At 39.7% G+C, this 26,786-nt stretch overlaps 1 protein-coding gene across 5 annotated transcripts in view; it reads left to right on the forward strand.

The window, feature by feature from the left end:
- The first annotated feature begins 312 nt into the window (after window positions 1-312).
- The window catches only part of PEX5L (peroxisomal biogenesis factor 5 like), a 206,019-nt gene continuing 179,545 nt past the window's right edge, over window positions 313-26,786 (forward strand). For 3 of the 5 annotated variants that reach the window (XM_068989247.1, XM_068991028.1, XM_068989881.1), the window contains exons 1-3: window positions 313-332; window positions 1,012-1,171; window positions 3,011-3,082. In XM_068989247.1, the coding sequence (XP_068845348.1) occupies window positions 1,079-1,171; window positions 3,011-3,082 (165 nt within the window). In that variant the 5' untranslated portion in view covers window positions 313-332; window positions 1,012-1,078. Of the gene's footprint in view, window positions 333-1,011; window positions 1,172-3,010; window positions 3,083-26,786 lie in introns of those variants that run through there. The other 2 variants (XM_068988536.1, XM_068990473.1) reach the window with 2 other exon arrangements.

Raw genomic sequence — 26,786 nt, forward strand, 5'->3', positions numbered from 1 at the left:
CAGTGGCTGCAGGGAGGTGGGAGGAGCACAGGAAATGATTCCCTTCTGGCTTCTCCTCCCCCACAGGCCCCGCCTCCTCATGCTTGGCCAGTGGGGAGGTTAGCTTGCTTTCTCCTTCTAGGTCAGTCCTCTGACCAGTGTGAAAGACCACGCAGGAGCTATGGAGTTGCTTTTTTGTGCTTGACCAAGTGCATAGATAGAAGACAGGGATTCCCGGCTGGGAGGAGGGAGGAGAGCTGAAGATCCCTGGCTGGGCTGGCTGATCTAAGCAGTCCAAGTGGGAAGCTGAGTGCTTGAAAGAGGATTATACTCGCACTAGAAATAAGCAGTAAGTGAGCGAATAACCATGATGGCTTAGAAAAGGCTTAATCCCCATGGGGTTATGGGGTGAGCTAGAAAATATTGCTTAACTCTAGAGTAAAACTGGAAAGCTTCTGACTGTGTACAGTTGTCTGCTGTTTGGAGACTAGGAGCTTAAGTACAAACCCAGAGCTGTAAATGCCTCCTCCCACTCTTGGAAAATGCCAACTTCTGTTTACAGTAGTTGGGAATATAATCTTCTTCCCTGATCTAGCCTCTTTCTGGGGAAATTTAGTACTAAACCAGATAAGGAGTTGTGATTAAACTGGAGAAATAGAATCTGTACTGGCAGGAAGGGCAATCTTGAATTATGTTCTGTGAATGCCAACATTGTTATATCTATTAGTAGTGATTTGCTAATCACAAAAAGAGTCTGGGGTGGGGCACTGAAAACTTTTTTGACAGAGAAACTGAGTAGTCCATATGCATGAGATGAAATACAAAAATTTGTATAATTAATAATAGATGGAGGGGTTTTTTGAGCATTAAACTAGAACGGCAGTCAGGGAACATGGCAGTACTTGGATAAACATTAGCTAGAAAAAGAAGAAATTTTAGTTTCAATGATTTCACAATGTTTACAAAGTCAAAACGATGATCCGGGGATACTTCGGTTAGTGTGGCGCATTATATATAGCATTGCTGGGCGAGATCTGTGGTCCTCTGGTCAGCAAGTCCTGGCAATGAATCCACTGCGGCTGGTGCAAAGAATTCTGGGATGTCTGACAGTGAAATGGATGGAAAGACACATATTCCATCTCTACTTAATGTCCTTTTGTCCAGAAATCGGGTCGTGCAAATGAGCTACTTGGTACGTATATAGATCAATATTCAGTAAAGGCATTTCTAAATGATTTGCATTAGTGGGTCTCTGGACAATATCTTATGGTGACCAGTGGACTAAAAGGATACGAAAGCAAAGTGATAGGAAGTCAGTTTGATTGAAACCAACCTTGTTCTTTTTGTTTTCCATCAGTCTTGAAATGGAACCTCAAATGAGGACAAGAATAATAAATAGAAATACTGTGGCCATCTGTTCTGTTCTAAGTGGCTAAACTCATTAATATATGAATGAGAATTCAGATTTTATTTATGCATCCTAGTACTGAATATTCAGGAAATCTCTATCACAGGGGAAAAAAAAACACAACAATCAGAGGTGTGTTTGTTGGAGGGGTGAGGGAGTGGGGAAATGTGGAAATCTGCTTTTAAAACGTTATAGGAGAAAAAACAGACAAGAATCATGTCCCATAATGTAAAGAAGATGTTTGTCATGTTTGCTGAAGGATGTAATTCTTCCCGTAATAAGACAAGGATCTTAATGTGGCACAGTGGATGCAAACATGAGAAATATTTATAATTCCCTTAATTGTAGTTGATATAGTTAATACTGAGCAGGATTTTGTTTTTGTTTTTTTAAAGATAGCAATCTTGGATTACAGCTAATTAGGTAGTGAATTTTCTTTTCTTTTTGTTACTGGTCCTCTGCAAGGTACTAATAATTTCTGAAATTATGAAGAAGTAGCTGTCATTCCTGGTATTTCCTTTAACCATGCACTGGGAGAAAGGGGGAAAAAGAAGATTCAGACATATTATCTCTCTCCCATAACACAACAGTAAAACTGTTGGCATGATCTGTGTTGTTTTCTAACTTTATAACTTTTGCTATGGGGAAAGACAGATGGAGGAAAAAATGCCAATAAAGAATATTTTTTTAAATGGCCTGTACTCTTCCAACTTTTTAGGCTATCTAATTTTGAAACTTTTCTTATTTACCTTTTAAAAATTATTTCTGAGTTGTCTCTTCCAGTATCAGTTTTCATCAGATTTATAGGCAAATATAGAAAATCTGGGGCTTCCCTGGTAGCTCACCTGGTAAAGAATCAGCCTGCATTGCAGGAGACCCTGGTTCAATTCCTGGGTTGGGAAGATCCCCTGGAGAAGGGATAAGCTACCCACTCCAGTATTCTTGGGCTTTCCTGGCGGCTCAGATGGTAAAGAATCTGCCTGCAATGCAGAAGACCTGGGTTCCATCCCTGGGTTGGGAAGATCCCCAGGAGGAGGGCATGGCAAACCACTCCAGTATTTTCTTGCCTGGAGAATCACCATGGACAGAGGAGCCTAGTGTGCTACAGTGCATGGTGTTGCAGAGTCAGATACAACTAAGCAACTAAGCATGGCACAGCACATAGAAAATCTGAAGACTCATTATCTGAGTGGTGTTATACTTGCTTATTCTTAAAAATATATGAAGGATTAAAAGAAAACATTTAGTACCTGAAGTCTTAAGCATAATATGATCACTAAATGCAGCTTCAGTGTTTAAGAAAAATGCCCTAGGACTCTAAGGAATGTATTATTTATCTTGAATTATTAAAGAATCTTTTCTGAAACTATAGAATTGAAAAAGAAGCATAACAGTATTCAGAAAAGGATTAAAGGTATAATTTGGATGGGAGAGGCTAAGCAGAAGCCAGCAATTTAATAAAAATATTTGCTACTGTCCATGAGAGGTTGGCGTAAAGAATGATGTATTATGACTAGTGAACAAGGTTAAGTAAAGACTTTTATCTTTAAAAAGTATTAAGTAGGAATTAACATTATTAATGGAAAGAAACTAAATGATAATTTAAAATTATTCTTTCACAAGAAAAATAAAGAAAAAGGATATGGAAAACTAAGCAGTGACGAAGACCTGGAAATAATTGTTGATCAAAAGCAGGTAAGTGAATGCTTACATACATTTTCTACTGTTGCATTGTAGATTTTTGACGACAGTGAGCCCTTTGAGCTTTCAGCTCTGCCCTGGCAACTTTATTAGCCTGACTAACTGAGGCCTGCATAAGGTAGATTTTGAGAGCAGCTAGGCCTCTCTGTCTAAGGCCTCTAATACACTGACTTCTGCATGATGTCAACATGTATGTCCTGTATGTAAGAATGAAGAAAAATAAAACAGAGCGAAATAAGAGAATGTTTGGAAATTGAAAACCCTACTTGAAAAAATAAATCAGAACAATGATAATTTGATTTGGAAAAAATATTTAAACAGGAACCAGAATGTATCTTATTTTGAAAATGAGAAATGCTACTATTAGTGTAAAACAGTTATAATTTAGGAGGAGGATAAAAGACTTTCAAACTGAGAAGTTTAAAACATATTGCCCTGTTTACTTTCACAGATTTTCTGCAGTAAATTTAGAGAGTTCAAATTTCAAAACAAACCAAAAAAGAAGCTAGGTAATAGTCTTTAAAACTTCTTGTAATTTGAGAAACGTCTAGCTTGTATTTTATATGGGCCCATAAGGTGAAATGAAAACTGCTTAATAGACCATAAACAATGGCATACCAGGTAATGGAAGGTATCCAGCTCATGTCACGGAATTGGCATTAGCCCCTAATGTCTTGGTTAATTATCAAGGAGACAAGAGAACTGCACATCTATTTCATGTGTAAGTGGCTGTGATTCTGATGATTTTGACATAAGTTCAGGTAGGGATAGAGAAATAATTCAGAGATCTGAACAGATGAAGCTATTAGAATGAAGGCAGTCAGCAAGTTACAGAAAGCCGAGTTGAATTTGGACAATTTCCTAATCATGCCATTTGTTTTGCATCATGGTGATTGCATTAAAGGGGCCATTGTGTCTGCTTCTGAATAAAAGGGAAAATGACCATCAGAAGAGAGCAACCAGAAACACTGACTTACAGACTGGCCTGTTAGGCCTGGAGTGATTGTGATTACTGAAGTAGCATTCCAGGGAAAACTGGCCAAACAAAGCATCTCCCCAGGAGATGCAGAGTATGTCCATACTAGAGGGATCACTCAAACTAAAGTCAGGTTTTTCTTGTCTTATCTTCACCCTGCTGCTCCTGAGTAAGCCAGGGTGGAAGAATGTTGGATTTGGCCCTGTGTTTCTGCTTAGTGCCAAATTGTCAGTTCAGTTAATAAGTGGGACCAGAGCCTGAGTGCTCTGCCGGACTATTAGCCGTCATTTTAACTATGTCAGATTAATTTCTCTGGGTGTGTGATCTCTATTTCCCATATACCCTGCCCTGTAGACTGGCATTCTGATGGAAGGACTGAACCTCCCTGGCAAATGTAAAAAAGGTAAAATGCAATTGAGTAGGAGAATTCATATACCTTTACATATCTCTATTAAAATGAAAAGTTTTATTTTATTTCTCTCTTAATCATGAAGAAGTTAAATTCCCATTCTTTTTGCAGTTCTTTAATATTGTTCTACTGCCAGAGCTGCTTTTCTTTCTTTTCTTCATTTTTTCCTAGAGCTTTTTTTTTTTTAAGTGAATTTGGGGATTCAGAAAAGAGAGTTGTTATTTTTCTGTTGTTGTACTTTTCACAAATTTATATTGTTGTGCCTAAACACATCTTGTTAACTGTTAAAGAATCTTTTAAAAAATAGAACCTACTCTCCTGCTTCTTTAGAAAATAACACTTTTCTTACCTGGATCAAAAGAGGGAGGATTCAGTTTCTCCATCACTGTTGACTCTAGTTCTCATGTTTCCTCTGGTGCCACTGGACCAGTTGGCAGCAGTTGGCAGTAACCCAGCTTTGCTGAGTCATTCATGTCAAAACTTGTTTTAAAAGATGAGTAATTATGAATATGAGTTGGCTTTGGTGTTTGCTGTTGGCAGTAAAAAGTAGTCCCTCCTTTTGGGGACGGTTTATTTGGTGTTGATGTAATGAGTAAATCCTAGGTAGAAACAATGACAGGATTGACAACCTCAAAGTAAAATATTTGGGAAAACACTCTCATTAGTCTTTATAACACTATTAACAATTCATCCTGAATTTAAGAGATCAACATTAAAAGTGCATGTGTGTTTGTGAGTGGATGTGTGTGGAATAGTTTTTTTTAATACTGCTTCATCTCATAGTTATTATACATATTTCGGCAGGGGAGGAGGAATCTTTATGTTCAATTTAGTCTTCCTGGGTCTTTTCAGAAACATGGTAGAAATTTGTTAGTCAGTCTTCATATAGTTACAAAATTATCTCAGTAAATGGTGCCAAAAGAAAATCTAAAGAAGATAAATAAAATAGTTGGAGTGCTGTGATGGTCAGAAGTCCATTAAGCTCATTAAAACTGTCATTCAGAAGCTGTCGCTCTACAAACGCTGTGTAAGCTGTATGCCGTTTCATCAGTCATGTGATTTGTGAGTCTTATACTTCCACTGAAAGCCCACAGTTTGGCTTATGTAAGCACAGTAATAACAAGCAGCGTAGAGTATGAGGAGTTTATTCACTCTGGCTGCCCACATTTAAGGGGGTAAAAGGTGATTTCTTTGTTATTTCTCTATAAGAAAAAGTAATTTTGGAAATGTGTAAGTTTTATTCTTAAAAGGCAATATTGTGCTTTTCTCTTTGTGAAACTTTAGTGGCAAGATTTATTTAAGATACATAAGAAAATGTTCCAGAGAATTCTTAGGTCAGTGTTGATGTCCTAAGGTAATAAGAGGTGCCACATAATATGTAATTACACACCCACACAGTTCTATAGTCATTTAAATATAAATAGATCACATTAGCATTGAAGTCCATATTCTTTTCCAGAAATCCCTAGTTTTCATACTCCAAGCATAGGAAAGTAATCAAAGGAAGCATTGGACAAAAATCTTTATACCTCTAAAACCCAGACATTTGATATAAAAATATTTCATTATATGTATAATTATATAACATATATAATATACATATGTACATTTACATATAATTAATATAATTAGTTCTATATTTGGCTTTCTAGGATAAATGTTAAAAGAAATTTTATAGATGTATTTTGGTTATTTTTATTATTTATTAAAATATTCTTTCCTGATAGGATGGGGATGTCTTTTGTTTAGGAATAGATCTCACGTACAGGTGAATTTCCTTTGAAGTTACTGAGATGTCAGGGGTCAGTGTGGAGGAGTAGATTGTCAAGTACCATGTGTAAGTGATTAAAACCATTAGCCACTTTGAATAAATAGTAAATTAAATCTTTTTGAAAGTACTATTTTAATTAGAATAGAGTCAGTTTAATTCAAGGTTTGTGATATGCTGACCCAGATAACTTTTTTTCTAAAATGTTTCCAAATTCCAAGCAAACATAAAGGAAGGCTAACACAAAATCATAGAATATTGTCATTGTAAAGAGGATACACTTGTAGGTTCAAGCATTTCAAAACAGTTTTAACAGTATGCCATAGAGGATTGTGGGACTCAGAGTTGCAGCCGCGTATCCTTCAGTACGATAAGGCAAGGAAATGTCAAAGTCAACCTGTAACAAAGATGTAGACGATCAGAACCACGGTTCTCAAATTTATCAGCCTCAGAATCCCCTTGAGGGCGTCTCAGGAATTGCTCAGTCCCACCCACCCCCTAGAATTTCTGATTCTGCAGGTCAGGTCCAAGTTGGGCCCAACAACTTGCTTTTCTAAATCCTCAGTTCTCACTGCTGATCCTAGTCCTTATTTTGAGAATATCTGGTCAAAGGAAGCAACTCTTATAGTTCTGAAGAGAAAAAATATATGTATCACTTGTGATAAATCTAACATTCTTCACCTGGGAGTTACCTGGAAACCTAAAAACTAGAATTCATAGATATCCAATGTAATGATGATAAAAACAAGAAAACCACAGCCGTTTACAACTAAAAGTGCTCAAAGATTCAGGTTTGCATCTGACTGAATTCTACTTAGTAGCCTTGTGGTAGCCTTGTGATTTGAGGTATTTCCATATATGTAAAATAATACTCTGCTCTTCCCACCTCTTAGAGTTTCTCTAAGAAAATGAGTTTGTAAAAGTACTTTATAAACTATAAACCAGTTCAGTTCAGTTCAGTTCAGTTGCTCAGTCATGTCCAACTCTTTGTGGCCCCATGAACCTCAGTACATCAGGCCTCCCTATCCATCACCAACTCCCGGAGTCCACCCAAACCCAGGTCCATTGTGTCGTTGATGCCATTCAACCATCTCATCCTCTGTCGTCCCCTTCTCCTCCTGCCCTCAATCCTTCCCAGCATCAGGGTCTTCCCAAATGAGTCAGCTCTCTGCATCAGGTGGCCAAAGTATTGGAGTTTCAGCTTCAACATCAGTCCCTCCAGTGAACACCCAGGACTGATCTCCTCCAGGATGGACTGGTTGGTTGGATCTCCTCGCAGTCCAAGGGACTCTTGAGTATGTCATTTTAATTAGCTGGTCATCATCACCTGCTTGACCAGCCAAACAAAATGTCATAGACCAAGTGGCTTACACAACACATATTTCTTTCTCACTGCTCTAGGGGCTAGAAAGTCCAAGATAAACATGCTGGTATGTTTGGTTTCTGGCGAAGGTTGTCTTTCTGGCTGATAGAAAGAGAGCCTTCCCCACTGTATCCTCTCATCATCACCTGGCAGAGAGAGAGAGCGAGCTCTGGTGTCTCGTCCTCTTATTAGGGCCCCATTCTTAAGGCACAATTTAATCGTTATCATCTCCCTGTGAGCGTGTCCCCAGATACAAACACATTAAAGGTTAGGGCTTCAATATATGAATCTGGAGGGGACACAAACATTCAGTCCATAATACCACCCCAAAACCCCAATTTAGCAAAAAGGAACACTGAGATCTGGAAAGCTGCATTGAGTTGCTCTGAGTCCCTGGTTAAGTACAGAGAGAGCACTGGAAGCCAGCCTTCCCTCTTGATATGCAATCCAATACACCGTCTATCATCCTACATAGCTCCCTATGGTCGCCCATTATTGGTCATCCCATAGGTGGGCATTAAGAGGTTGATTTGCTTCGGTACTGTAATTATATAAAATAACCACCTACTAGGAAGTATCATAATTGGCCAGTATTTATTGAACCCTCACAGGAATAATCTTTTCTATAAACATTCCTTCACAGTTTACTTCCCTCTTGGCCCCTGTAGCTTTCTTAGGAGAGAAATGCCCTTCCAAGCAAATATATGCATAATTAGAGCTGAAAAGTGGTTGTTACCATCCACTCACCTTTCCCATCCCTAGACAGCCTCCCCCAGGAGAGCCTTGACCAGACATGAGAAGCACCATGGAGAGAGACAACACGTACCTTTCTTAGCCCCAAACTTTTATCCACTAAAAAGATGTACAACATGAGAGTTGCGAGTTAAGTTTTATTTGGGTCAAAATGAGGACTGCAGTCTAGGAGACAGCACCTCAGATAGCTCTCTCTTCCCAAGAGGTAGTGGGAGAAGGTCAACATATCAGATTTTGGTGAAGGAGGAGTTCAGTGCAATCAAAAGCTTACTTTACAAAAGGTTTTATGCTAGTCATGAGGAACTGATGAAGGAATTTAGTGATTTTCTAGATAGGAAGAGATGCAAGGATTGGGATCATGAAATCAGTTCCTGAAAACATCTGTCTAAAGACCTGTTCCACCAATTTCCCTGGAGCACCAACTGCCTCACTCTCCACCCTCAGGGGGTACTGAAGGTGCAGCTGCAGCAGCACAGGGTTCGATCTCCACAGAGGCAGATGGCAAATGCCCTTGTTGTTCAGTCACTGGCAAATGCTCTTGGCAGGTGCCAATCTGTAGTTGACACCCTTATGAGAGTCTCCTTTTAAATTTGTAGAAGAAGCCCAAGAAGAAAGCCATGGAAACTAGAATTTCTATGAATTTTCCTTTAAGAAAAAGAAGAGGCAAAGTATAGACACCCCCCCTGTGTTTCCAGTAGCAGAAATGCATTTGAGTAGGATTGTGATTTTATCCTAGTGGTCATTGTGGGAATGAATCCTAAAGAGGAAAATAAAGGCCAATGTGAAAGAAAAATGGAAGAATGAGAAACAGAGAAACAGGAAGGGATATTGAGCTTCCTTCTTGTACTAACAGTTAATGTGGTCATACCTCCATCTGAGCAGCGGACCTGATTCTGGACTCATAAATAGTGAAAGGAATGGGGGTGATACGTGTCACTGCCTTGTTGTACTCTGCACCATCTGGCCAGTGCTTTTCTTGCCATTACAGTGTGGTGACTTAATTGAAATACAATTCAGATCCCATTTACCTCTGATAAGACTTATAAAGCTTGAGACCTTGTCTCTTGTCATCGTGTATAACACTCTTCCTGGATACCTTCTTGGAACTCCGTGTTGGTCACCAAGAACAGAAACCCCCTCTAGACTTGCAAGAAAGAAACAAGCTGGGCAGCCTGGTGATTCTGAAACAGGGTGCTGTGAGATTCTGAAGGACCAAGCACATTATGCAGTTGTGGTTGCCCCCATTATGCTCACAATAGACATAGGCTCATTAGCATTTTCCCCAGAGAGATTGATAGATGAGAAATGGTTCAGTGAAAATAAGCCATATTTATGTCTGATGAGAGAGACCAAAGCTTTTCAAATTTGCTGTCTATATGAAATCAGCATTAGAGTAAATAAAAATTCACTACTGTAGTCCAATCAACGCCATCTGTCAGCAAAGCTATTTATCATCAGTAAGTGTTATACAAGGCAAGGGGAAAGTTTTGCAAGAGGTTAAACATAAAAGTAACTGGGATAAAGGCATTTTCACTCATCTTTTATTCCTAAACATTACCTACTTGTGTCAAGTAATAATATGAAAACATTACCTATTTGTGTCAAGTAATAGGAAAATAGTTCAATTACCTAACCTGAGTTAGGTAATTGAGAAGGGGGTGGGGGGTAGAAATTCCAGTAATGCAAAATAACTTAATTTTTGCTTGCAAACTTACAATGCTGAGGGATTTGAGGGGTGGGGGGAGAATGTCGACTTCATACATTTCAAATTAGTGTACTGATTCCCCTAGGCATCACCTCTGACTCCAGGAAAAACTGAAAGAACAGACCTAATATCGTAATTTCAGAGTCTTCTGACATGTTCCTGAGGTCTGAAGGTAGAAGGCCAGAAAATGTAGAGGGTGATTCTTTGGAGTGACACAGAGGCAGAGAGGAGAGCCCTGAAAGGAAGGAGGCAGCCATCCTCCTAGTTTCCACTCTCAGCTTTGTCACTTACTAAGCAGAAGGCCTGGGAGTGAGCAGCTGAAGTTCTCAGAGTTTCGGTTTCTTCATCTATAAAATGGAATAATACCATCTGGGTCAGACATCTGTTGTGAGGTTCAAATGGGGGTGCCTCTCTGAGGAGCCTTGTGTCCAATGCAGCCTCCATCAGTCAGAGCAGAGTTTAGAATCCAGGCCCACTGCCGTTTTGTCTCATGCTCGTTCCACCAGCAGCTCAGGCTTCCTGAATGTTGAGTCGGTCATTACGTCTCTGTGTTACTAGTAAGCGGTCTGTGTGCCTTCTGTGGGGCACTGTTGGGTACTTGAGTCTGGTGCCTTTCAGGTCTGCTGGCTCCTCTGCCACTGCACATGTTGGCCATTGTGAATATAGCAGTTGTTATACAGTGGTTAAGAGCGAGGCTTTCACAGTCAGAAATGCGAATGAAAACAGACTACAGCCATGTAGTAGCTATATCGGGAAAAATTAACCAGCCTCTCTGAGCCTCAGGCTGCTCTGCTATAAAATGAAGAAAATTCTATCTACTTCACAAAGTAGTTAGGATAAATAAGTTGCTGTACATAAATGCTTAGCAGAGTGTGTGGCATGAAATAAGTGCTTTATAAATGTCAGGTACTGGAGTGGGTGAGTGGTGGGAGTTGATGTTAAAAGTCTTGGACTGAGTAGGTGTAGAATCCCCTTGGTTTCTTTGGGACTACATTATAATACTACTAAACAATAAAGTCTGTTCTGAGGTTATAGATACAAATCCTTCGATCAACCAAGTTCAGAGATGAGAATAGACTATGTATAAGAAAAACAAGAAGTGAGAAAGACAGTGGCTGAGATCGCCTGCTGGCCCCTCTAGAAGGGGCAACACCTACCAGCCCCACCTAATTGCCATCTTATTGAAAATAGGCTCAGGGTCACCACATGTACTCATTTTTCAAGAGAAGCAATAAATCTACTTTTTTAACTTCTTAAACTCAGTTTTTAAATTTTATAACCGTGTGTAGTCAAAACAGTGTGGGTCTGTATACAGCCCTGGGGTTCCAGTCTGTGACCTGTTACACTTATGAGACTCTAAGAACAGAGGAGAGTAGGATGTCCCTGTACCTGGGTGGGCCTCTGCTCTCCCCCTGTTTCTCTCCTTCTTTATACCTCCTGCTTTCAAGCCTCTCCCTTGAAACTAACCTAACCCAGTTGTTGATCGGATTAAAACGATGGACATTAAGATATATTGTTAGATGGGCTTCTGTCTCCCGAGGTTCGAGTACCTCAAAAAAGAACTAGTTAACCTAAAACGTAAAATATCCCCACTTGATAAAATGAGTAGTTCAGATATTTGTAAGCAGAAAGTATTGCTATTATTTCCTGTTCAGGACTTTTACCACTTCCTGTTCTTACGAACTTAGCATCTCAGAGAGTTAGCAAGGTACCCACCTTGTAGAGGGAAGGCACCCAGCCTTCTTCCACCAGTTCATCTTCCCCAACTCTGCAAACAGTAATGCAAACCACAGGGTCCAATGAAAACCTGTAATCACTAAAAGAGAGACCATGAGTAACCACTTCAAGTTTAACAAACATCTTAAATGCCACTATGTATTTTTATTTTAGGATATTATTGTACAGCCTATGTTCATTACATGCATCATAGAAAAAAAACTAAACTTTCAACTTGGAAAAATAAATAGATGTAAGTAACTTTCAAATAGCCCATTTTTGAATCTAATGGGGAAAGTGCTGGCAGCATCTTTAGTCACTGAGAAAAATATATGTAAAATTGAAATGACATGAGCTGACTTGCTGAGTATAAAAATGATGTGATATATGAAAATAACAAGCCAGGACAGTAGTGCTGAAACTCAGCCATTTGGAACATAGCTTGAAAGGAAACCGTTCAGCCTTTCACTGTGGAATGTTTGTTGTGCTTTTACTGGTTTTGTTTTTTGGTTGTTTTAAGTCAGTTTATCCAGTCGGTCTGAAAACTGTAGTCATTAGAGCTGGAAGGAATTTCAGAAGAGAATCTAATGCAGTGATTTTTAAATTGTACTCCATGGAACCCATTCCCAGCCACTTTAAACCGAGGAGGGGATTTAATGCCTTTGCTGAAGTCCCTTAGAGTAAGTCGGCCCCTAGGTGTGCAGAGAAACTTTGAATGATGAAAGTGTGCTGCTGCTATGAAGTTTAATTATATTGGTTCTTCTTCTTCATGCAAAGTAACTTGAGTCTTGGAATAGGGAAGTAGCTTGACTCTATCACTTAGATTATTTTTTATCACAAGAAATATTAGAATTCAGGTCTACAGCTTCATGTCCTGGCTTTATTCACCTACCCCTATAACTGCCTTCCTAAATTAAACTACTTTTTATCCTTTCTTCTAATTCCCTCATGCTGGTAAGCTAAGCATACCAGTCAGTCTAGAAAAATCACTTGAGAAGAGCATATATTTCAAATGCACAGCTAACTCTATTAAATTTGACAGACTTTTATGAAAGAATATTTATATGAGATGCTTCCTACTTCATAAAGAGGTTCTCACAAACTTTGTGACAGTTTCCCACTGTGTGGAAGTGAAGTCGCTCAGTCGTGTTCAACTCTTTGCAACTCTATGGACTGTAGCCCACCAAGCTCCTCCATCCATGAGATTTTTCAGGCAAGAATACTGGAGTAGGTTGCCATTTTCTTCTCCAAAGGATCTTCCTGACCCAGGGATCGAACTCAGGTCTCCCACATTGCAGGCCAACTCTTTTATCATATGAGCCACCAGGGCATTCCATTCCATTGTATATCAGGGTTCAAATATTAAAGATTTTTAAAGGAATCTGAATCTCCTAAGATCCCCCTAGGAAGATTAGCAAAGCATTTCCTCCCCATTGAAGCAGAGGGTTTTTCCACAGCTCATCTCTCTGGTTTTCACTTGGATCAGCTTATCATCACCCTTTCAGTTGGTTGTGGGGAATGTGAAGCTGCCCTACAGTCCAACAGCTAGCTTCCCAGTCCATCCATTCTGAAGTGAGCTCCCAGCACTTTGTCTAATGAACCCTGCATGTGACCTCACTGATTACTGACTCCATCAGTGTCTATTATCAAGACTCTGAAAAACAGCTGTGGGTGGAAATATTTATACTGAAACTATTTATGTTACAAATTCAAAATCTGATAAATAAAAATGAGCATGGAAGAGAAAGGCCATACAAAAAAAATTTTTTTTTCTTCTTTTGATACTTAAACAGGAAAGAGAATTTAGAGAGTAGACTTCCCTTCCTTCTCTTCTGACTTCAGACCTACATGCCTATTCTCTGCCATTACACTGACCTTGTCATTTCTGTGGTTATGCGTTTATTTCTCTCCCATCCAGACTTTGCAATACATGTCTTCTCCTTTCTGCTCAGCCCCATGCTCTGATCCCTACCTCTGGAATGTGTCTCTTATTCTGGTACTGCATATATAAGCTTTGACAGAAACACAGCTCTTGCAAACCTGCCTTTATTTTAATGCTCCACTGCTTCCTTCTCTTTCTTCAAAACAACTCTATAATTCTGTCATTTCCATTTTTAGTCATTAATTTTTCACATGGTCTACCCTCAATCAGTGAGTACCACTTCCTTCCTATCTCGTGATCTAGGAAAAACACATGCACACACAAATGATCATTCAGCACAATTGTTATTTATTCCTCATCATAGTATATTTTTTTTTTTTGCCAAATGATCTCATTCTTTAAACATATGAATAAGAGACTTATTAAAGAAATGGTGAGAGAATGTACCATCTTGGCTTTGTGCTGGATGTTCTGAATAGAAAAACAAATTCATTCATCACTTTTTTTCTAACAAAATTATCTCATTTGTGTAATTCGTGAATAATTAATGAATTCTTGTAGAAAAACACTAAACATGGAGGCAAGTAGTTTTCTTCCAGTCAAAAGTTGTCCAAATATTCCCTACACTCTCAGCTTCTATCTTTAAATGTGTCCCCAAAATTGACACATTAATTTTTGTGAACTGTGGAAGTAGTTTCTGAAAAAGAAATGAGTAATAATGCATCAGTTGATGGATTTTTTTAATCAACTTGTTTAGTGCAGAATAAAACAAGTTGAGGTTCACAAACAGGCTTCATTATTCTTAAACTTTTAAGCTAAAGATACAGAAACTTGGAAACTTTGCATTAAAGAAAAATATGACAATACGTCTTTCATTAAATGAATGAGCAATCTTACCCTTCCATGCAAAGGATTTTAAATCCTTTTGTGGTTTTACGAACCACAATAGCCATACAAGACATGCATGGACCACAACACTGCTTGGCTTACAGATGATAGATACTCAAGATGTGAAGAGAAATGATGTCTCTTGCTGTGTCCCAAATACGGTGCAGACTCCTCAGTTGGGCTTGGAGGCCATGGGTGGTCCAGGCCCTGACTACCCTGTTAGCCTCACCCAATGCCACCACAACTCCATGTCCCACTCATACTGAACAACTTGAAGCACCACAGGTGTGTAACACTCATCCTCCCTTTTTACCTTTGTCCTGTGGCTTCCCTGGTGGCTCAGAGGTTAAAGCATCTGCCTCCGATGCAGGAGACCCGGGTTCGATCCCTGGGTCGAGAAGATCCCCTGGAGAAGGAAATGATAACCCAGTCCAGTATTCTCACCTAGAGAATCCCATGGACAGAGAAGCCTGGTAGGCTACAGTCCACGGGGTCCCAAAGAGTCGGACACGACTGAGCGACTTCACTTTCATTTTCACTTTGTGCTTGTGTATGCATATGTGATACACATCACCAAATCTTCTGATATATGCTCTAGGAGTAGAAAGGTGTAGATGGAGGGAAAGGGGCCTCCTCATCTCCCCTTTGAGAATCCAGATGCCAGGAGAGGAAAAAGAGAAGGAACAAGCCCCTCTTGGCTCTGCAGACAGACATCCTAAACCCCATAGTTGTAGGGGAGAGTGAGAAGGGGAAAAAAGAAAACAAAAGTGAAAATAAAGCCTACGCCAAAGAAGAAGAAGAAGCAAATGGGAAAACAGAAAAATCTGAGAAAGTGTTCTTCATAGACCTGTGATATGGAAACAGTTTTGCTATGTATCTTCTGGGGCTTGGTTGTAGGGGAGAATGCTTAGTTACATTCAGCACATGTACACCTTTTGTTGTTCTAAAGAAAATTGGAGCTTGATTCTGCCCTGTTCCCTCTCATGGGATACAGGAGGGAGAAAAGTGGAGAACCCAGGAGAACCAGCTAAGGGAATGCTGGCAACATTTAATGTTCGCTATTTAGGGGAGACCCCTAAGCAAAGAATCATATGTTTAAAAACTGGTTCTAAGATAAACTGTGAGCAAAATTAAATTGTCTTCTTTTTAATTATATGGTAATAAAATAACTTCCAAAGATAAAGAGAATGCTGCTTTAAAAAAAAAATTAGTATTTCAATGGAAATGATCTAACCTCCTACTTCTTCTACTTACAAAAACTTAACAGCCTATTTCTTGCTAGGTGTTTGCCTGGTGCTGGGACACAGAAATTACATAAACACAAGCACGGCCTCTAAGAAACCAATAGTACAGTGTAGAGCTTCAGTGAATAGGCAGTTATGGTACCAGTGCTACAGGAGATTTAGAACTGTGGACCGAAGGGGGCATTTAGGACCCTCGGGCCTCTGAGATGTGTATTATTACCCTAGCCATGGTCCTGAAAAGTCTTCCTAGTGTTCCCTGTATTCCCAGGACAAGTCGTGGGTTTGCAGAAGAGCTCAGTGACTCAAAGAGAAGTTCATGGACCAGCAGCATCAGCATCACCTACAGTGTGTTAGAAATTCATACTCCAAGTTCCAGACTGAATCAGTCTCTAAGGGTGGGTGGGGACCAGGAATTGGTTTTCACAAGCCTTCCAGGGATTCCTATCCACATAACGCTTTGAGGTGCAGTTTTTTAGACTATTGAAATTCTTGGTGTCAAGAAAGGATCAATTACTATTTTGGTAAAGACATTAAACTTTTATTTCCTAGCACTACAAAAGAAAAGGAGTTAAGACAAATTAGGGATCTTCAGTCCTTTATTTAACTGTTTCTAACCTTGTAGATATTTCCTCCTGGCTTCATTCATTAAAGTGAACCTACTCAGTAATCAATCCTGTGACCCATGTTGTTTCCTAAAGCAAGTATAGCTGATGGAGACCAAGAAGTAAAACTTATTAATGTAATCTTTGCCTTAAGCTTTTCTAATCTTAAACAATTTTTATTAAAGCAATACTTACATAACATTTACTATGCATGTACTATACCCTGTTCTAAACACTAATTAAAAGACGCTTACTCCTTGGAAGAAAAGTTATGACCAACCTAGATAGCATATTCAAAAGCAGAGACATTACTTTGCCGACTAAGGTCCGTCTAGTCAAAGCTATGGTTTTTCCAGTGGTCATGTATGGATGTGAGAGTTGGACTGTGAAGAAGGCTGAGCGCCGGAGAATTGATGCTTTTGAACTGTGGTGTTGGAGAAGACTCTTGAGAGTCCCTTGGACTGCAAGGAGATCCAACCCGTCCATTCTAAAGGGGATCAGTCCTGGATGTTCTTTGGAAGAAATTATGCTAAAGCTGAAACTCCAGTACTTTGGCCATCTCATGCGAAGAGTTGACTCCTTGGAGAAGACTCTGATGCTGGGAAGGATTGGGGGCAGGAGGAGAAAGGGACGACAGAGGATGAGATGGCTGGATGGCATCACCGACTCGATGGACATCAGTTTGAGTGAACTCCGGGAGTTGGTGATGAACAGGGAGGCCTGGTGTGTTGCAATTCATGCGGTCACAAAGAGTCGGACATGACTGAGCGACTGAACTGAACTGAAACACTATATATGTGTATATATTTATATTTATTGTTGTTCAGTCACCAAGTTTTGTCCAACTCTTTGCATCCCCATGGACTGCAGCCTGCCAGGCTTCCCAGTCCTTTACTATTTCTTGGAGTCTGCTCAAACTTATGTCCATTGAGTTGGTGATGTTTTCCAACCATCTGATGACCTGCCACCCCCTTCTCCTTTTGCCTTCAATGTTTCCCAGCCTCAGGATCTTTTCCAGTGAGTGGGCCATTTGCATCAGGTGGCCAAAATATTGGCGCTTCAGCTTCACCATCAGTCCTTCCAATGGATATTCAGGGTTGATCTCCTTTAGGGTTGACTGGTTTGATCTCCTTGCTGTCCAAGGGACTCTCAAGAGTCCTCTCCACCACCACAGTTTGAAAGCATCAATTCTTCAGTGCTCAGCCTTCTTCATGGTCCAATTCTCACATCCCTACATGACTACTGGAAAAACCATAGCCCTGACTAGATGGACCTTTGTCAGGAAAGTAATGTCTCTGCTTTTTAATATGCTGTCTAGGTTTGTCATAGCTTTTCTTCCCTGGAACAAGCATCTTTTAATTCCATTGCTGCAATCACCATCCACAGTGATTTTGAAGCCCAAGAAAATAAAACTTGACTCTGTTTCCACTTTTTCCCCTTCTATTTGCCATGAAGTGATGGGACCAGGTACCATGATTTTAGTTTTTTTGATGTTCAGTTTCAAGCCAGCTTTTTAACTCTCCTCTTTCACCCTCATTTGAGACTCTCTTCAGTTTCTGCCAATAGAGTGGTATCATCTGCATATCTGAGGTTGTTGATATTTTTCCTGGCAACTCATTTAATCCTCCCAACAAGTCTATGATCTAGTTGCCATTATCCCCATTTCCCAGTGTACACTAAGGCATAGAGAATATTTTGCTAGGCTACGGCTTTGCAGAACCCTAAGGAGATGTGCTGTGTGCACAGTCTGTGTAGCTGTGCATGACTGCCCAGGGCCCAAGGAGTTCACAGTTAAGAAGCTGTCCTTCTCTCGTGCTTCCCTGACTTATCAAGGAGACCCTTTATTAACGTCATCTTGACTGTGCTAGGAGTGTAATAGGGTAAAATCTGAGAAACCTTTTCTGTTTAAAAGGGAAAGATGTATAGGAATTTTTAAAAGCATAAATCAATTAAGATGGATAAATTGAAAAAGAAATATTCTTCCTTCAAAAGACATTATTCATGTGTATATATGTGTGTGTGTGTAAAAGAGTCATAAACACACAAGCCCAAAAGCAAATCTATGAAGAAGGGCAGTTGCCCAGTCCTCGGATAACTGCTCACCTCTGAGGCCACTGGGACTCTGCCCTGTACTGAATGGTAGGATCAGGTAACCAGGCAGCCTTCCTAGATAACCAGTAAAAGGCAGGTCCTACATTAGGGTTGCTATGTGGGCTCAAGTGCTCACATCTGAGGTGCTTCTCACGATGAATTAAATCCTTACTCTGCACCTAAAATTGCCTCTGTGCTCACCACATTTGAAAATATCCATGCCTGGATCAAAACAGGAAAGCCCATCATTTCAGCATTTGTTGAATAGCTTTCCATGACTGTGCTCTGGAAATGTCACTCCACCAGCTCCCCCGCAGCGGCCAACCTTTCTTCTCAGGCTGAAGTCCCTGCTGAACTACCAAGTAGAGCTAGTTTATCCCAGGTGTTGGCAGACCCATAGTTTCCCTGCTTACCTGTCTAGAAAAGTGGTCTGAGAAGTGGTCTGATGTTCTGCCACCCCTTCAGACTTTTATTGCCACAACTCTGCCCCTCTAAGCTCTGGTAACTCCCACATCCTCCCAATAGCAGCACCCCACCTTCCTCCAAGAGCCTTACCTGTTGGTGTGCTGACAGTCATCCTTGGGGTCTCTTCTCTTTCACTGGTTACTCTACTTATGAATATATAGAACCCTTCTGAGAAACTTTGACAGATCAAAAGTATCACCCATGTACCCAAGAACTCTTCATTTTTATACACTCTCTCATTTTTGCATAGTCACAAGCATAATTTCAATTTTTTACATAGCTGCAGTTAGTGTGCATTCCCTCTTTATGTATTATGCCAGACTCATTTTTTCCACATCATCATTTATTTTTTATAGATGTCATTTTAATGGTTGCCTTATGCTGAATCAAGGGGATCCTTAGGCATCTGGGGGAGCAGTATGTTTTTTTAATTTATTTATTTTTAATTAGAGGATGATTGCTTTACAATATTGTGTTGGTTTCTGCCATACATCAATGTGAATCAGCCATAGATATACATACCACACAACTTTCCCTGGCTTCTGTGGTGACCACCCACATCTTTCCCTTCTTCTTTCAAGATGCCAGTTATCAATTTAAAAAGGAAAGGAAGGGATTGCAAGAAAATCGTGTACTTTGCTATGATTAGACATATACTAATTTACCATGAATTATGCATATTTGTGGGAATTTGCACATTGTCATCTTTTCATACCCCTCTGCATCTTTAAATATCACTATATATTTAAATGTCCAGGGTGTGTGCTACCACACACATTGCACTGCTCTTGTAAATCCTCAACTTTAAATCACATCCTTCGTGGCAGTTACACAGGATTCTGCTTCCTGAGGCTGACCACAGCCGAATCACAAACATGATTTGCATAAATCTGGTTTGCATGAATTTTTAAGTTTGCTGAGAAAGGAGATTGACTAAATATTGTTAGAACCACAAATAACCTGGGATATAATTTACTCTGGAGCCATATGCATTGAGGACACAGATGTATGGACCCACTGGGATATTCTCTTGCCAAAAGAAAAAAATAAAATACACAGACTTAGAGACCTATATTGAAGTCTAAGCAACTTATATGAATAGAATAATAGACTTAAGTCCTATGACTTTTTCATGTTGAAAGGCAATGATAAAAAGAAGTCATTGTGAATGCATTTTAGAATATATAATCTTTTGTAAGTATTCTAGATTTTAAAAATGTTGCCTGGGTCCCAAAATGCAAAATTCTTACATTAATGCAGATCCAAGGAATACAGGAAGTTATTTTAGCAGAACTAAAATACAAACGAGGATGTTAGGATTCAAGTTTCTGGCTTTACCAATGACTTTCTCTTTGACCTTGAACAAATCTCTAAGCCTTGACATCCCTATCAGCAAAGTGATAATATTTTCCCTACTTCTACCTCACAAGAATTCCTGAAGAATTTCTTAAGAAAACTAAAAAAAAACTATCTGAGTCACTCAAGGAGATTACTTCTTGTGAATAAATCCAAAATAGTATCATCTTCAAGGAAGCCACTTACTAAGGCCCTGAGGTTATGAATCAATGTCCTGTATTAAGGAACAGTTTAAAAATGAGATCCACTGTAGAAAAATGAACACATACAGAACTATCATTTTTAAATCAGTAAAATTTAGGGAAGGAGGCAAAGTGTAGCTTAACTTTATTAATTTACAAGTGATATAATTACATTGTATTTCTTTTCAAATGATTCTTTTGATAGCTTTCTAATCATAGTGAGAAAAAGTAGATAAGTTTTCATATTTATGTTTTTCAACTGTTTTGAAAAGAAGATGTTATAAATAGAGCTAGAGAAATAACAGCGTTGCTAATACTACTGATTCTATTATTTTTAATCAGCAAATTTTTTTCCTGGAAAAGCAAAACTTATGCTGAGGTTTCTAAAGTTTATTTAGTAGTCAAGAAATTGCCTATTCTAAGTAAAAACAATGTATCTGCCCCCCAAAACTAGAAAAAGTCCTGCTAGATGAATTTTGTTAACAGCTGAGCCTGCTTTAAGATAAAAATGAAAAGCATGCAGGGTTCATGATGAGTCTTTAGCAGAAAAGTCACATCATATCTCTCAAAACACAGAAAACCCAAATTAGCTTCAGCAAAGCGCCAAAGAAGAGAACTTCCTCTCCTGAAATAAGTTGGCATTTAGAAACTCTCTGTATAGCTTTGAAGGAAACCAGGCCCTCTGTCAATAAGTGCTCTTTGGAACAGTTATTTCAGGTTATACTAGTGTGAAAGAGTAGTAATCACCAATGAGTTTTTATTATTCTTCCTTATTTAGAAATCTGTTTCTGACATCACGAGGGAGCCCTATGGTTAGGTTCCTCAGGACTTCTGGCCTATCACGAAGAAAAAAATAATATGGAAAACTTGAAAGGTTTAAAGCCATACTTGGAGACAGGTTGCAGAGAAATTTAGTTAAGTCAGCTTGTGCAAAGGTCATTTTAAACACATGCATAAGCATTGAGGTTGAGATTGTTAGAGATGGGTGGATCAAACTATATTTCAACTATCCAATTTAATTTGGTTATGTCAGGAGTGGGGGAGGGATGGGAATAATGGGAATTAACATTGTTGAGCACCTTCCATGTGCCAGACAACAATCTGAGAGATATTATTATTATGCCAATTTTTAAGAATCGGGGGGAAAAACTCCAAGGCTGAGAAGGTTTGGGAAATATGAAAAGAATCACATAACTAGTAAAACTGGAAAAATGAAATTGAAATAGTCTCCCTCCAAAGTCCATGTTCTTCCTACCAACTGCCTTCCCACAAGTCTTCAAGAAAATTAAGCTATACTGCATTTTGTTTAATTTAAAGGTACAATTGTTAGTTACTGTATATTGCCTAGCACCCGTGGGAGTTCCAATAAAAGCCTTTAAAAAAAAAATTTTTTTTTAAGTCACAGCAAAGAAAAAGGTGGGACTGGGTCCGGCTCAAAACACAGCCCCTGCTGGTCAGTCCCTTCATGGAGATCCTTGAAAGAAGCCAAGTGCTAAATAATGGAAGTGGTCAGGCAGAAGGTTCTCTTGAAACACAAGAAACAAAACTGAAGGATATAGTGTCCTATTTCCTAGTTTTACATGACCGTGCCTGTATTTTACTCACAATTTGCCTAAAGATAAATTACACTGGAAAAAATGGCTTATTTCCCTGGGTTTTTCTCCCATGCTGAGCATGGGAGTTCCTATATTCATGGCAGATATTTTTTCTCACTAAAAGTTAATTTCTGAGCTTGTTCTTGTGTAACTGCAATTTAGGTAAAGTTATCCAAGGCAGGTGCAAAAGAAAGAAAAGAAATCCCTTTGAAACTTACGATGCTGTGAAGTTTCCCAGTAGCTAGATGAGATTACCCTTCACATCCTTTCTGGGATTTATGGAATTAACAATGTTGGGAAAAACAAGAGTTTAAACAGTTTATAATTTTTCCAGAAGACTAAAGTATATAATGATGCTGAGAAAGATTGAAGGCAGGAGGAGAAGGGGACAACAGAGGATGAAGTGGTTGGATGGCATCACCAACTCGATGGACAGGCTCTGGGAGTTGGTGATGGACAGGGAAGTCTGCAGTGCTGCAGTCCATGGGGTTGCAAAGAGTTGGACACGACTGAGCAACTGAACGGAACTGGAAGTAGATAAAGGGAGTTGCCTGTGCACCATACTTCACCTTTGAGGATATTTTGAGTCCCTTGTCCCCTTCTAGCTTCATTAGTTGCCAAATATGTGCCTTCTCACTGTATTCTCATTGGTTGACCATGTCTCTTTGTCCAGTTCTTCCACTTCCTTCTTGATTTAGCGCATGTTAGTCTTTGAGTCACTTCCTCAGAGAGGCTGTCCCCTGCTTCACTCTCAGTGGAATGAATTTCTCAGCATCATTCCACCATTCACGTGCCGAGTCATGGTGAGGCACAGGGCTCACAGTCTCTCCATCACTGAGGATCAATCACTTAAAGGCATTCCTCACATCACTGTGGAAGCCAGCATAAAGACATGTAGAAATGATACAGCCTTGCTTCACAAAATGACATGAAATGAAATCTTTTAATGTTCAGTAGATTGAGAATTTTATTTAAAAATGCAGACCTTGTTGAGGACACCTGCATACAAATAGATTAAGTAGCATCAGCAGTAGAATCTTTAAATAAAAATAACTATGTACAGTTTATTCAGTCCACTTTGTTTCATTGTTTTTCATTTCATCATTATCACTGTTGTCATCATCGTGGCATTGCTGAACACCCACTATACTTGCTTCTGCTCTTGAGAAGTATATGCTCTCTATATATTTATGAAATTAATGCCTAAACAAAGTGGCATGTAATAAGCAGAAATTTATTTCTCCCTCACTTAACATCTGGAGTTTCACCATCCAGGGCTGGTATGGAGCTTCCCAGAGACAACAGGGATACATGCTTCTTCCAGCTCTCTGCTGTACTACACCTTGGAAGAAGCCCTATTCCTTGTATTCTAACATAGCTATTGAATCCCCATCCATTGTCTTTGATTTCCAAGAAGTGGGCAAGAAGACAGGTGAGGAGAGAAGGGCAGGGACTATCTACCCCTCCTTTTTTACCCCCTTTTTCCTTTTCTCTTGTCCACGCCTCCTTTTAAGAAGGCTTCCCAGAAGTTCCATAGAGTCTTTTAATTTATATTTCATTGCCCAGTACTTAGTCGTACGATCACAGTGGCTACTGCTGCTGCTGCTAAGTCGCTTCAATTGTGTCCAACTCTGTGCGACCCCATAGACGGCAGCCCACCAGGCTCCCCCATCCCTGGGATTCTCCAGGCAAGAACACTGGAGTGGGTTGCCATTTCCTTCTCCAATGCATGAAAGGGAAAAGTGAAAGTGAAGTTGCTCAGTTGTATCTGACTCTTAGCGACCCCATGGACTGCAGCCCACCAGCTCCTCCATCCATGGGATTTTCTAGGCAAGAGTACTGGAGCGGGTTGTGGCTACTACAAAGGGGCAAGTCCCAGGAAATACAAAGTCATTTATTCTGCATGGTACTATGTCCACCAAAGAAGTAGTTTCTAAGGAAGAAAGATACTGAGGTAGAAAACTACCCATCTCAGCCATAATTGTCATTCTAAAATTGTCAAAAACAAATTTCACCTCGGAAGTCATTGACAAAGGAAAATAGCATGTATCACACATTTTGCAAATTTTTGTTAACAATTTTATCTTACAGAATCACAGAGCCCAATATTATTTAAGTTGTGGGTGGGGAAACAGGAAGAACTGTTTTTAGGGAATATGCAAAGTATCTGCAGTGCTGTCTCCAGCATTTAGCAATACAAGAAGGAACAGACTTACTTGTGTATATTCTGAAATAAGAAGAGGTCAACAGAACTTGGATCTTGTGGAATTAACAATTTCATTGCAGTCTGATACGTTGGCCATTAGGCAGCACACATTTTGGTTCAAGCTGTTTGTCATGTTTCCCTATTTCAGCATCCCACCAACTTCATCCCACCCTTTCCTCATTCATCAGTCACTTCATCAATTCTTTAAGCTCCCCTGCTCAAATACTTCATTCACTTTGTCCCCTCAGGACATTCTGTGTCAGTGAGGGGCATGTTATCATGATCTTACTTTTGTTTCTTTCACATTTTAGTGTGCATTTTCAACCAGATTCCAAGTGCCTGAATAGCTGTGCAGTCTATATTCTTGCCTTAGCCCCCAGAGAGCTTACTGGGGTATGGTATATGGTATTTGGTGTATGGTGTATGTAAACAGGCCCTCAGTAGCCTCTCATAGTAAATGCTATGAGAACAAGCAAAATATGTGAAAAGACAGGAAAGAGGGCTATTTTTATAAGGCTGCCCTAATTGTCCAGCAAGGTTGATGGTGAGGCATGCTGAGACCCCACCACGATAGGGCCACAGGAAGGGAGCAAAAGCTGACCTGAACATAAAGAACTGGGCAACATTGGGCTAGTGCTGTTAACAGAGGAAGACCAGGGGGCAGTGGGACTCCAGGCAGAGCTCTGTGTTTCGGCCACAGTTCCGCACAGCCTGCACCGGTGGCTGATTCATGTTGATGTATGGCAGAAACCAATACAACACTGTATGCAATTATCCTTCAATTAAAAATAAGTTATTTTTTAAAAAAATATTAAGGAATCTGTCCATTTACAGCAGATCCTGAGCGAAGGCTGATGGTTCAGGGAAAGAGGCTGACAAGTGGTTCGGTGAGGTGACAGGTTCCCAGAGCAACTGATGTTGAAACTCAGTTGTACCTACAGGGTCAGCACTGAAGTCCTTAAAAGGAGGAAACTACATCTTATTCATCTTGGTGTTCCCAGCACCTCACTCTCTCCTGCTCACAGTATATTTTTAATAAATGCTTGTCCCTCCTGGTTCCTAGTCTGAGACCATACTACTCGAGGCTCCACCTTGCTAGTGGAATGAAGCTACTAATTCCTCCTCCATTTGAGAACTCCATTGGTTTCACCTCGTGTGAGGAAAGTAGCATGTGGGAGTGGGGCAAGAAAGCCACCTGCCCTGCTCAGGTCCTTTGTATTTGGGAACAAAACATGATATTCCGTGCTATCAACGGCAGTGCAACATTAACACAGGCAACTTTGTGTGCAGTGCTGCCAGATGTGTTAGACTGCTGCTGCTGCTAAGTCGCTTCAGTCGTGTCCAACTCTGTGCGACCCCAGAGACGGCAGCCCACCAGGCTCCCACATCCCTGGGATTCTCCAGGCAAGAACACTGGAGTGGGTTGCCATTTCCTTCTCCAGTGCGTGAAAGTGAGAAGTGAAAGTGAAGTCGCCCAGTCCTGTCCGACTCTTAGCGACCCCATGGACTGCAGCCCACCAGGCTCTTCCATCCATGGGATTTTCCAGGCAAGAGTACTGGAGTGGGGTGCCATTGTGTTAGACTGCAGGGGCTCTCAATTTAAAAGATAGCAACTGGCTGCCCTTTCATAATATAGAATACTATGTACAACTTAAAATCATGCTGACAGAGGTTTTCCTAACACAGGAAAAAAAAAGAAAAACTTGCAACATATTAATCAAAACACAAAGGCAAGATGAAAATTTGGAAAGCTCCAACTGTGTTAAAACAAACAGCAAATAAAAAAAAAGATTCTAAGGAAGCATTCTAAATTATTAAGTTATTATCTCTGAATGCTAGATTTTTTAACTACTTTTCTGTTCTTTTTCTGTATTTTGCAATTCATCAATTGCCACAAAATCAGTTTTTAAAAACAAAAAGTAAAAATGTTTTACTTTTACTTGACTAAAAGTAAAAAAATAATGAGAAAGGTCTGTACAACTAATCAGACTAGAAATAATGCCATCCCAAAGTCATGTGTTTCCTTTAAGTAAGAGACACAATGAAATTAGAACCAGGAAAGCTAGTTATCTGCTTACTGTTGTGTGGACTTTAATTAAATATTATTAAAGTGTCTTCCCATGGAATAGAGATATACTGACTGCTTGTATTGAAAATCAGCATCAGTAAAAATGTTTCTTAAAACCTTCTTAGTTGCCAAGTTTATATAATTGTGTTAAAAGTGCGTTTTAACAATGAGCATGAAATAGCTTCAGTGGCTTCAGATTAATAAAAGCCTCCTGTGCTCCCAGAGAGAGAAGGTCTGAGGTAGGCACTCCTTTTGTTTATCTAGTACTTTGTTTTTTCAGTAGCTGGTGGGGATGGGAGACCAGGGAAGAGTAAAAAAAATGGAGCCTGTGCGTACCAAGTGATAGTATCATTTATAATTTTTCAGGATTGAATTGGTAACTCCTACAGGGAAAAAAATTCACTGAGCTCCAGTTCTCTCCTTGGTTCT

Source organism: Capricornis sumatraensis, chromosome 1 (assembly GCF_032405125.1).
Source record: "Capricornis sumatraensis isolate serow.1 chromosome 1, serow.2, whole genome shotgun sequence".
Classification (NCBI taxonomy): Eukaryota; Metazoa; Chordata; class Mammalia; order Artiodactyla; family Bovidae; genus Capricornis; species Capricornis sumatraensis.